The sequence below is a fragment of the Leopardus geoffroyi genome, chromosome D4 (genome assembly GCF_018350155.1).
Source record: "Leopardus geoffroyi isolate Oge1 chromosome D4, O.geoffroyi_Oge1_pat1.0, whole genome shotgun sequence".
Lineage (NCBI taxonomy): Eukaryota > Metazoa > Chordata > Mammalia > Carnivora > Felidae > Leopardus > Leopardus geoffroyi.
In genome coordinates, this window is record NC_059342.1 from 46,363,080 (window position 1) to 46,375,825 (window position 12,746).

Sequence of the window (12,746 nt, forward strand, 5' to 3'; positions counted from 1 at the left end):
GAAGAAAAATTGTGAAGAATAAAAATACTGGATCAAATGTTCAGCTAAGAAAGTATTTTTGAGATGATTTGGATCATTTTACTAACAGGGGTCACTCACATGTTGGGAAAATGGTTTAGATTAACCCTACCAGGGTAGTTACTAGCGATGAACTAACATGTATTAACAGACATATAAAATATTATGGACGTAGACAAGGTTATGTCCTTGCTACCTGAGGATGACAATGGACTTTTTAAAATTCAAGAGACCCCAAAGAAGTAAATAAATATTGAGTTTGGTTAAGTGTTATTGTTTCTTTACATAATACAACCTGGGGATCATGTATGCATTGCGAATTATGGTTTATGCTAACTGTATAGAGCTTACCTTGAGAGAATGCTATTCTGTCAAAGGGGATAAAAAATCCTAAGGGTTCCCAAATAGCAGTAAACAAATAAACACTTACTGTTATATAAATATGACTTTTTTGTGAACACACCAAGGTAGAAATAACAACAAATCAATTAATGTAATTCATCAGGCATGTGTGAATAAGAAACTAGTAATGTGGAATTTTATTATATACATTTTCCAGTCATATAAAAATAAAAAGTCATAATGAACATAGTTGCAGAAACTTTAAAAACAAAAAATAACACTTTCTATACTTATATTAATAATATTAAGTAATTCATACAAGAATTTTTTTAAGCATTGTGGCTCTTAAGAAATTGTATGGGTCCCAACATAATTACCATCCATTCTATATACGTTCTTTTTTTTTTTTTTTAATTTTTTTCAACGTTTATTTATTTTTGGGACAGAGAGAGACAGAGCATGAACGGGGGAGGGGCAGTGAGAGAGGGAGACACAGAATCGGAAACAGGCTCCAGGCTCTGAGCCATCAGCCCAGAGCCTGACGCGGGGCTCGAACTCACGGACCGCGAGATCGTGACCTGGCTGAAGTCGGACGCTTAACCGACTGCGCCACCCAGGCGCCCCTCTATATACGTTCTTAAATCAATACAACCATAGGCATAATATATATTTATGTGAACTATATAATTATATGTCATTTATAATTAATACTTCCATAAGTTTATATATGTGTATAACTTAAAAAATGAAGTTGGAGAATTGCGCGTATATTTAAGAAATAGTCTATTCTACCTAAGTCATGTGTTCTGCCTTCAGATATTTACTAAAAATTGGGCTTTTGAAATAGTCAATACATTTTTAAATAACTTTACATATTATTCCTGAAAATTGATTTATACCTAAATAACAAGGAATAAATGGCTACTTTCAAAGAACTACCATTTTTGTATTTTTAACATTTCATAAAATATATAAAATACGTCTTTAACTTAAAGTTAATTGCACTATTACATTGTGTATTCCTAAAATAGAAAACACATAATTATAATATTTACACAGATTAAAACTTTCTACTTTGTTACTATAGATTTCCAGAAGCAACCTAATACTTTAAATAAAATAGCTTTAAGTAGAGAGTAATAGTAACCACTCTGATATTCAAAAATACATGATGGCTAAACATTTGCTGGCCAGAATAAAGCACCATAAAACAAACAGGGTCTTGTTACTGTTTTAAAATGAAGGAAAGTTAAGTCCGGCAGCATGCCATGAAATCTTTTACAAGCTCTTACTAATTCTTTAAAAATACTGAACTTTCATAATTATATGAAAAAGAAAATGTGTATTTACTCTATACATTGTAAGTTTTTTTTAAGATTTTATTTTTAAGTAATCTACACCCAAAGTGGGGCTCGGACTTAGAATCCGGAGATCAAGAGGTGCTTGCTCTACCGACTGAGCCAGCCATGCGCCCCTGCTTGTAAATTTTTGGCATTAGAAATGGAGGTACCTAACTAAACACCTATAGTTTAACAGTTTTACATTTACGTGTTAAAGGCCTATTAACGTTGGGGAGAAAAAAATTCCCCCTCCCCCCGCATTTGTTTTTTTAAAACGTCTAGTGGTGGAAATGGATGCCTTACTTGTGTAAGGTCACAAAAATTAAGTCTCATTAAATTGCTTATAGATTTATTATCCAAGTTCTAATTAGGATTCTGCATATTATAGCAATGCGTATTTTTCAATTATTCTGGTCATAGGAAATTACACCGTGTAAAGATTTGTCTGTTGTGAAGACAAAACTACCCAGGATTTTGTTTTTCAAGAAGTAGGCCTCACTTTTAAACAAGTGTTCATTGTGGCCTGAGAGGATTAAAGTATGATTAATAGTGATTTCTCAGACTCACCACTGTAGGTCTATTTTTTGCTAAACATTTGATGCTAAGCATCATTCGGAGCAGTTTGAATCTGTCAAGATTTCAAATAAGAAGTCTGCGCCTCACTACGAAAGCCCAACTCTCTCTATAGACTGCAAAAGCAAATGTTTGCTTCTTCGATCAGTGTTACTATTTCGGGAAGTCAAACCACGTGCCAGCCCCCAACCTCTAACATCCCCCACTACTGTAAGGAGAGAGAGTTGACCTGGCAGAGGAGACAACAGGTGACCCCCTTAAAACTAAGACCTTTGGTAATACTTTCCTCCAGGGCGAAATAAAGTGCCCTAGAAATACACCTTCACAGAGTGTGTGTGTGTGTGTGTGTGTGTGTGTGTGTGTGTGTGTTTGCATGTGTGTGCGCGCGCGAGTGTTTACTGGCTCTCACCCAGGAAATTCAGGAGTGACTGACTTCTAAGGTGGGTTTGGGATCTCCCGGTTCCTCCCAGAGTTTCACCGGATTGAGGAGGTGTGTGAAAGGAGCTCCGGGCTCAATACATTGGGAGCACCACACCTCTAAGCAACTGTAACCGAACCGGGAAAGAGGTTCCACCCCTAGAAACCCCCTTCTCCTATCCTGGTCTAGAAGATGGTTTATCTGTATTAAATCATACCAAACAAAGTCTTCCAAAGGCCGACTGCGCCCGGGACTTTTCGAGGCCTTTCTTACCTGCTCTTCTAGGATGCGGCTGCTGCGCTCTGCGACGGCTCCTCACTAGCTTTAGCACCAGGGCCGCAGCGGCCCGCACACCCGGAGCTGCCCACTCACCCGCTGGCCGCGCGATCCGCACAACAAAAGCCCTCTCTCGTGGAGGGCCACCAGCGCGCCGAATCCGCACTGTGATCAAAAACGCGCGCACCATACTTCAGCAGCCGCCACCACCGCTGTGCTCCGAGGCCGCTGCGCCGCCCTTTGGCACCAGAGGTAGGTAGCGCCGCGCCCGCCCCCCGTTCTCAGACTGAGACCCACGCACCGCCCCCCGCCCATCCCCGCCCCGCAGGCGCGCCCCCGCGTTCCCTGCGCGCGCTCGCGCGCCCCCGACCTCCCCAGGTCTCGGAACCGTTCTGCGCCCGGCGCGCGCGGGAAAGGCCGGCGGAGAAGCTCGGAGTGCTGCGCGCGCGCGGGCCGCTAGCACCCAAGGTTCTCCTCCCTTCCCCCACGACTTCTTTCCCGCCCGATCCGCGCGGGCGCCCCACGCAGTGACAGCTCAAGGGCCTGTCGCCAGAACGCATCTCCAGGCCCCCGCCCCCTCGCAACATTTGTCACCTGACACGGCCGTAAGCAGGAACCGCCGCGTTGCCATGCGGCAGCTTCCAGTCCTGCTCGCTCGCGCCCCAGTTCCCCTGCCCCCCCCCCACTTCTTTTATTCTTCGCGCTCCTCGCTAGAGATCTTCCACTCCTCCAAACCGGATTATTTAAAAGAGGAAAAAGAAAGGAAAAGCAAGGCCATCTCAGCGCTCGATCAGCCACTCAGGAGGCTGGATGTCAGTTTTGAAAGAAATGGCGCTACGCTCCACTTCTAGATTTGGGAAACGAGCAAAATTAAAGGAAACCGCTGCCTGCAGCCGAAGCGACATGTGGACACTGAGTGGCGCTGGCGCCGCCGGAGCAGCGGGCCTGGCGCCCCAGCAGGTAGGTGGAGCCGAACCCCAACCCCGGCTTCCTTGCTGGGTCGGGGTACCTCTTCCCCTCTGTGCTCCAGCGTCGCCGAGAGCGCGGGACTGGGCGGAGAAGCCCGGCAGTTTTTATTTTCGGTTTTAACCTTCGAGAAGCGGCGCAACATCTGAACGCTTCTTCCTCTTTCCTCCGCCCGCGGCACTCCCCTCCCCCCCAAGGGGCTGCTCCCCGCTTTTCCCGGTTTCCTCGCGGTCAGTGATTCCCGGCGGAGAGCCCTCCTCCCTCTCCTCCCTCCCGGCGCTCCGACACCCTCGGCTTTTCGCTGCCCGACTCCTCAGCGCGGTCGCTGTCCGCTCTCCCGCGGTCCCGGCTTCCTTCCCCTGCCCTCCGGTTTCTTCCACACCACTGATCTTTTATTGCCGGCCACCCTCCCTCCCCCTTCCCCTCCGTGGTCCACTCAGCACAGGAAAAGCGGGGGAAGGAAAGGAAGCGGCAGCATAAAGGAGGGGTGAGTCGAGGATACGGAGGCGGCCTAAGGACACCGAGCCCAGTTCCAGAGCGCAGCAGGGCAGGTCCCCGCTCCGGGGCTGGATGGAGCTCGGACGCCGGCTCGCTGGCTCCCCAAAGGCGGGAAGTCCAGCCCAGGACGCAGCTTTCAGGCGGGTGGCGCTGACCCGGTTCCCCAACCTCCAGGGCCTGTAGTCAGTAGCGATCGATCTACAGCCTCTCGGGCTGGAGGCGCGGCCTGGCCGGCCGCGCGTGTAACAGAGGATGTGGGACTAGGCCCAGCCTTCGCGGAACCCTAAAGGTGGCCCGCCGCGCGGTGGTTTCTTCTATGTGCCCAGGGTGGTGGCTTAGCTGCCGAAGAGGACCCACAGCGTGAGAGCTGACAGAGCCTTACAGATCAGGTGCCAAGCCCCTCACTACGTGGAGAAAGCGAGGCTTGCCTTGCCCAAGCAGTGTACCGAGAGGCCGGGTCTGGCGGCAGATGTCTTCCCGTTCTCCATCCCTCCCCTCATCCCGAGTCCGAGCCGCCCACCAGGCCGGTTAGAAGAAGCGAGACTTAGGTACCAGTCTTAGGTAGCTACTCTAAATGTCTAGGTCTTCACAAACGCACCTCTCCCGGAACCGGTAGGATTCCCTCAATTTACTGAGCACTGTGTTCCGTGCTGGGGCTACGTGCTACTTCTCCGACTAGACTGAATTCTCTTTCTCGGTCTTCACGAGGCTAGCTCTTTCTCCTTCAGATCTCTTCTCAAGTTTCCCTGCTCACAGACTCTTCCTCTTTCAGGCCCCATCTTATCACCATGTTGATGTGGTGGTGGTTTTTTTTTTTTTTTTTCTTCCTGCATAGCATTTAGCATACAGAAATTATCCTATGTGATTGTTTACTTGTTTGTGGTTTGTCTCTTACAGTGGTAGGTAAACTCCATGGGAGCCAGATTCTGTTCTGTCTTACACTTACACCCATGACCCCCCCCCCCAAACCCTTCACGGGTGAGATGGATTATAATGAGGGGATTTCATTTTATGGCCAATAGAGGAGGGGCACATTAGAGGGTGGGTAGAGAAAGCATCCTGGAGGGAAAATGCTGCCCAATTCCAGGAAGGTATTATTTTTTTTTCACGTATACATTACTTTTACTATTAATGTAATTATTAAGAGTAATACTTTCCATTTGTCCTTGGGTATATTGAATATAGTTTGATCATCAAATCCTCAAAGACAGTCGAAACTCAAACACCACCTCCCTGGGAGATTCTCCCTAAGCTGTCACCAATGATGCTAATGATAGTAATAATAACAACAATACAAAAATCATGTAGAAGAGGGATACTGAATTTGAAGTTCAGTCCATCTTAGGGAAGCGACTTTGCACACCATTAGAGAACAGTGTAATATCCAGTATGGTATTCTAGAAGAACCCTGGACAAGTGGTAGAGTGAAGGGTTTCCAGGAAGGGGGGATTAGCTGTGGCAGTAAACCATAGTGGGTGAGGTCAAGAAGACCTGTATGGCACATCTCTTGAAATTATTAGGGTTCTTCAGAGAAATGGAACCGATAGGACATGTGTGCGTGTGTTTCTGTGTGTGATTTATTTTAAGGAACTGGCTTACTTGATTATAGGGGCTGGCAAGTCTGAAATCTGCAAGACACATAGATGAGATTGGAGACTCAGGGAAGGGAGGCAGCTTTGAGTCAAAAGACAGCCTGAAGACAGAATTCCTTTTTCTTCCGAAAACCTGTCTTTTCACTTACGGCCTTGGTGAGGCCCACATGCATTGTGGAGGATAATCTGCTCCCCCCCCCCCACCAAAGTCTTTGGATTTAAATGTTAATCATATCTAAAAAATGCCTTTGCAGCAACATCTTGACTGGTGTTTGAAAAGACATCTAGGTACTCTAGCCTAGCCAAGTTGACACCTAATTAGCTATCACATTATCCCATTATGTCTGAGGGGTTTACTGAGCCTCAGTTTTCCAGACAAGTTTAAATTCAGGAATCTGTCTGTATTGATGCAGTCTGTATAGCTTAACCTATAGCCATTTCATCTCCACCCAAACTTGGTCTGGGGGTAGGGGAAGTTGCCCACTTCAGAGGAATGCCATTTGAGTAGGAACATTAAGGTCATTCTACAGTAAGCTCTGTGTCCAATGAATATAAATTTTAACATTTAAACTTCAATTCCATCTTGGTTTTCCCCTGCTGCCCAACACCTGTGTTTTGTACGTTGTGGTATGCAGGGGGAATTCTATGCAATTTTAATAGTAGACTAAGCAAAATATAATTATGAAGATGAATCTTTAGCAAAACAACTAATCTGTGGCATTACAAAGACTTTTGGAATCCCAAATGGCTTTTGGCTATGTGATCTTTAAAAAATGCATCCTTAAGAACTGGGTAGTATTATGTGTACATACTTTCACATGTATTACTTATTATATCCTCACAGTGGCCCTTTGAATTTGGGATTTCTACTTGTACTTTACAGGTGAGAAAACAGGCCCGGAGAGGCTCAAATCTTGGACAGTCTATGGCCAGCAAGTGTAAGGGCTGTAATCATCAAGGAGGTCTTTAGACTACAAGCCTCGTGCTCTTTCTGTTGTACTAAAGGCTGGTGTCAGTAGGGAGTGAGCTATCAGTGGGTCATTTGTGCAGAATCACTGAATGTGATTTCTTTTCATTGCTCTCTTCCTTTGGCCTAAAAAACTGATCTCTCAGATCTCTCTGAGTTTTCGAACGGAGGCAAAGGATTTTCTATTTTGGATCAGAAAGTTCATCCCACCGGCAGAGATAGAAGAGAGCATTTTACTTAACTTATGTTGTACCACCTGCCCGTCTCCTCCCATGATGTCCCAGGATACTAGTTTCTTCCCTCCGGTAACTCTTGATGATGAGAATTCCATGAGAAACTTCTCTAATATTGCACATGTTCAAACTGAAAATCCCAAAGGTATAAGACCAAAGTCACCATAAGCAAGATTTAAAAACTATCATCTGAACATATATGACAAAAGAGTAACTTTTAGAATATGTAAGTAAATACATATATGAAAAGATAAACTTGTAGAAAAATGAGCAAAGAATACAATGGGTTGTTTATAGTAGAGCATATACAAATGGTCAAATGGGCAGAAAAATATATGGAAAGATACTCAGTTTTACTCATTAGTGAAGAAGGATAACAGAAACAATGACCAGTATTTATGGATGTGGCAAAAATAAAAAAAGGAATGGTAGTGTTGGCAAAGTTGTCAGGAAACAATCACACACACTATTGTAACTTGGTTAATTGTTTTGGAAGGCAACTTTATAGTATTTTTAAAAATTAAACATGCATATGTATCCCTTTGGCTTAGCAATTCCTCTCCCATAACTCATGTACGTATGCAAAGATACACACATACATAAATATAAGTATGGAAATATATATGCTATATGTAATATACATGTATAGAAAGAGGTGTATGTTATGCATGCATGCATATATTTGTATTTATGATATTATTTGTATTTTTATATATACAGACATGTTTATATACATATATAAAGATATGCAGTCCCACTCCTATAACTCATACAAGTATGAAAAATACATAATTATATGTGTGAATATATACACACTCATTTAATACTGAAGATATACATACACATAATATATATGTGTATATATAAGTATGGAAAGGTTTTACATACGACACATGTATGCACACACTTTGTGTGCGTGTGTGTGAGAAAGAGAGATGTATTCTTAACCCTATGAATTTCTCTCTATAAGTTTCTGCAGATAATTCACTTAAGGATGCAAAAAAGATTCTTTATAGCATCATAGGTAGTAGCACAAAAAAAATCAAGAAAGGAAAAAGGAGATAATTTGTTTATCGATAGGTTTCTTTTTATTTTTTTTTTTAATTTTTTTTTTCAACATTTATTTATTTTTGGGACAGAGAGAGACAGAGCATGAACGGGGGAGGGGCAGAGAGAGAGGGAGACACAGAATCGGAAACCGGCTCCAGGCCCTGAGCCATCAGCCCAGAGCCCGACGCGGGGCTCGAACTCACGGACCGCGAGATCGTGACCTGGCTGAAGTCGGACGCTTAACCGACTGCGCCACCCAGGCGCCCCAATAGGTTTCTTTTTAAAACTGGGTTTCATCCATAAAACACAATACTATTCGCAGGATGCCTGGGTGGCTCAGTCTGGGACTTCAGCTCAAGTCACGGTCTCACTATTTTTGGGTTTGAGCCCCACAACGGGCTGTGTGCTGACAGCTCAGATTCTGTGTTTCCCTCTCTCTCTGCCCCTCCCATGCTCACGCTCTGTCTCTCTCTCCCTCTCAAGAGTGAATAAACGTTAAAAAACATTTTAAACCACAATACTATACAGCCATAAAAAAATGAAGTGTATCTCTGTGTCCTGATAAGGAAAGTTGTCAAAGATCTATTACTAATCAGAGAAAAAAAGTTGTAGAATAGTATGATCCCATTTACGTTTTCCAAGTGTGATTATTGGGGAGAGGTGTTTACAATTATATGTACCTATATTTCTGGAAGGTCAGTTAAAAATTTTTAAAAATCATGGTTACCCCTGGGTAGTGAGAATGGGGAGGGGTAGCGAGGTTTTAGGAGATTTTCACTTAATTTTGTTTATTTTCTGTACTGTTTGAAAGTTTATCATGAACAAGAATTTTGAAGTAACCACCAGAGACACTTGGAGCCTCAAACCTAGGGATTCTAATTCTTTAGACTGGATGTTGGTCAATAAACCTAAATTCTAGAACATCTCTCTATATAGGTGATTCTAATATGGAGCCAAGATAGAGAACTGCATCCTTATATGTTGGTCGCAAATGACTGCTGGGGATAGCACTATCATTGTAAAGATATAATAAATACCTAAGGTGAATGTAAAATGAAGTATCATTCAATTTTTCCCTAGAAAGGATGATAGTAAGTTCTTTTGTTTATGGTGAGATTTAAGCAGATAAAAGGCTCCTGCAATATTGAATAGATCCTTATGTGATAACTCTATCAAAGGCAATCCAGACAATAGAGAGTAGTAGAAGATGACAAAATATTTTAGGCAAGGTTAGTATTTATAACTCTAGGTGACATGTCGGGAGGGGGTACAGGGATAAAGCGTTCTTCCGTGCCCTAGGAAAGGTGGTAAAGCTCAGCAGCTCATACCCACAGGTACTGAAGGTCTCATGGAGGGGTGTGGGTGGGGGAGGGGGGCCTCTGAGTGGGAAGGGGATTCATAGGTGTTTGGGGTTCCTTTGTAAACTTTCACTGTAATGTAGATGGCTGTGAGGTAGCACGTTATCTTCACACATCTCTAATGTTTTTTTTCCCCAGTAAAATCTTTGGTTTATATTTATTTCAAACTTCAAATTAGTAAATCAGGGTTGGTTGCTCAGTTTTGATGTACATGTTGATTTATATTACTGTGCCTAATATGTAATCCATGCTAGTTACATAGTATTTCATTAGCTGCACTGGTTTTGAAGGAAATTTGTGGTAAAATTAGTAATGGGTTTATAAATATATAAATTAGATAACTACATATAGTATACACTATACCTATATTATACATAATTATATAATTAAATATAAATTATAAACATAAGTGATATATAAAAGTTACCATATCTAAAAGTAATTTTTTTCCTTATGCAAGGAGTGATATTAAAATCTTCTGAGTGGGGGATTCAAGAGGCAAGAAAGGAGCTATCCCATTTGTAGTAGCTGAACTTGAGAAAGTTTTATAGAAAATCAGGGTAGTAGGGAATGAGCAGATTCGAATTATTTTAGGCCTGAGAATATTTCACAAACCCCATAAATATGTAGACCATATAAGTTTGTTTTGGTTTGATTTGATGATTTCTGTTGAGTTATTGACCCTCCTTCCACAAAACACCACCAAGCTGCTCCTCGTTTTTCTCTTGTTGCTTTCCTCTTCTCTGTCCTCCTGACAGAGTACTGACACGAACTCTGAGGCTGACATGTACATATTTAGGTGATACAGAAGGTCTTCCCTAACCAGATGGTTTCTGCTACCACCCAGACAAAATTTAAGGATTCCAGTAGAAACAAATGAGAAAGGACAGACACTTAGAAACGGGTCTGTAAAATCCATGACAGCTGTTTACAGTTACTTATCTCCTGTTGACTATGTATTTTAGCATTTTCTTCCCTTTGCACTTTGATATCCCCAACCTTCTCTCTTTCTCTTTTTTTCTTCTAAACTAAGCTCTACAGTCCAACAGGGAGTTGGGCTTGAACTCATAACACCAAGATCAAGACCCTCAAATAAAGACTCGCATACTCTACCCACTAAGCCAGCTAGGTACTCCAGCCCAACTTTTTCTCTTGGTTCTAACTCCTACACCAACCCATTCTAGGTCAGCATCCCTTCTTATATGCCAATAAATCTATTGGGTCTACTTGCTTATCTCACTTTGAGAAACCAATCCCTCCAGTGACTCCAGGTGGCATAAGAGAAATGCAAACAACAACAGGAAAAATGAGAAGTGAAATGAAGTGAGAAAGACCTTAATGCTAAACTATTGATTTTGCAAAGCATCCTTTCTGTTCCTACTTCTCACAAATTTGTCGTGTCATTTTTCAACTAACTGGTGGAGGTGGTGCTTATAAAGATTTTTTTCCTTCCCAGGGCTCCAGAATTTTAAAACATGTTGTTCCTCTCTGTTCTTCTACATAATCCTTCCTGGAATCATACTATGGCACAATTATTACTAATAAAATATAAGACACCACTACAGTCAGGTGTGAGACAAATTCATAAAGGGTAAAACTTTAGTGATGGTAGGGAACTTAGGAGTAATCTGGTCCAATTCCCACCTTCTAAAGATGAGGGAAATTGAGGCTCATCAAAGTTATATGACTCAGTACATCATGTAGTTGAAGAACCAATACTGGGACCCTGGTCTTCTATTTTCCAGTCAGGCCCTAACTTCTCTTTCCTTCATCCTCTCCTGCTTCCCTGGCATTATAAATAGAACAGGAAAATATCATGGAAAGTTTTGTGAAAAACTGTTCTTGCTCCAACTAATTTTTTAAAATTAAAATTTTAGGGGTGCCTGGGTAGCTCAGTTGGTTAAGCACCTGATTTTCGGCTCAGTTCATGATCTCACAGTTTGTGAGTTCCAGCCCTGTGTTAGGCTCTGTGCTGACAGCTCAGAGCCTGGAGCCTGCTCCGGATTCTGTGTCTCCCTCTCTCTTTGTCCCTCCCCAGCTTGCACTCTGTCTCCCTCTCTCAACAATAAACATTGAACAAATTTTAAACAAAAATTGTATTTTCTTACATACATTCTGTCATCTATGATCTCCATGTCCATATCTATTTGTAGCTTAGTAATTGGACACTGTGAAATTATACCAAGCCAAAAATTATTCAGGTTTTCACAAAAGAACTCAATAGGTTGTTAGTAATGAAAACTTAGTAAGTACTGTATGTCAGAATTTGGTTATGATTAGCTGCTGACATATACATGAAAGCATATCTCTTGTATTTTTAAGATATTTATTTAATTACTTAAGTACTCTTTGCACTTAAGTAATCCCTACAGTGTGGGGCTCGAATTCAGGACCTCTAGATTGAGTCACATGCTTTACCAACTGAGCCAGCTGGGAGCCCCAGACCTTTTGTATTTTAGATGACACTGACTTTTGCATTTTCTTCAGAAGGCAGTCCATAGAAGTGCTTCTTTTGATGATTTCTGTTCTTTTTCAGATCACTAATTCTACTTTTCTTTTGGTAGAGTGGCAATGTCTTGAACATTGGAAAAATTATACCCTATTATAAAAATCAATATTTCTCTGTCTTGTTCTCATCTGGGAAATGGTACCTATCTCTCAGGTTTAAGTATTAAATTCACAAATGTATTTTAAAGCATGTCTGGCCTAAGTTATGTGTTGATAAGTGCTTACATATTATTTTCAGTAAGAAATGCTCTGATTCTCAACTACCTTTCCCCAGTAATATATTCATTTGAGGCATAAAGAATTGATGGGGAAGTAAAGATTTTTTAGTCAGTTCAAAGAAACCCCTTCCTTTGGTCTCCCAAGTTAGTATTTTTTTCCTGTCTCTTTTTCTCTCATACACACACACCATGTATAAATCTTTTCCTAGTAAGGGTAGCAGGGTTTTTTTTTTTTTTTAAATGAATTGTTGTTGGTATCATTTATCAATAATCATTACAAAGAGTGAGAGAAATGACCGGCTTTGAGTCTTTAACATTTCTCAGGAGTTAGTGGTAAATCCATGATCATACATTTTTAAAACAAATTAGCCAGGCCTTGGAGTCCAATC

General features: G+C 42.0%; 1 protein-coding gene across 1 annotated transcript in view; it reads right to left on the minus strand.

The window, feature by feature from the left end:
* LOC123593681 (cyclin-dependent kinase inhibitor 2A-like) overlaps nucleotides 1-3,240 on the minus strand; it is a 32,002-nt gene extending 28,762 nt beyond the window's left edge. The window contains exon 1 of the mRNA XM_045469975.1: nucleotides 2,965-3,240. Within this exon, the coding sequence (XP_045325931.1) occupies nucleotides 2,965-3,157 (193 nt within the window). The 5' untranslated portion in view covers nucleotides 3,158-3,240. The remainder of the gene's footprint in view (nucleotides 1-2,964) is intronic.
* Between the last annotated feature and the right edge of the window lie 9,506 nt (nucleotides 3,241-12,746).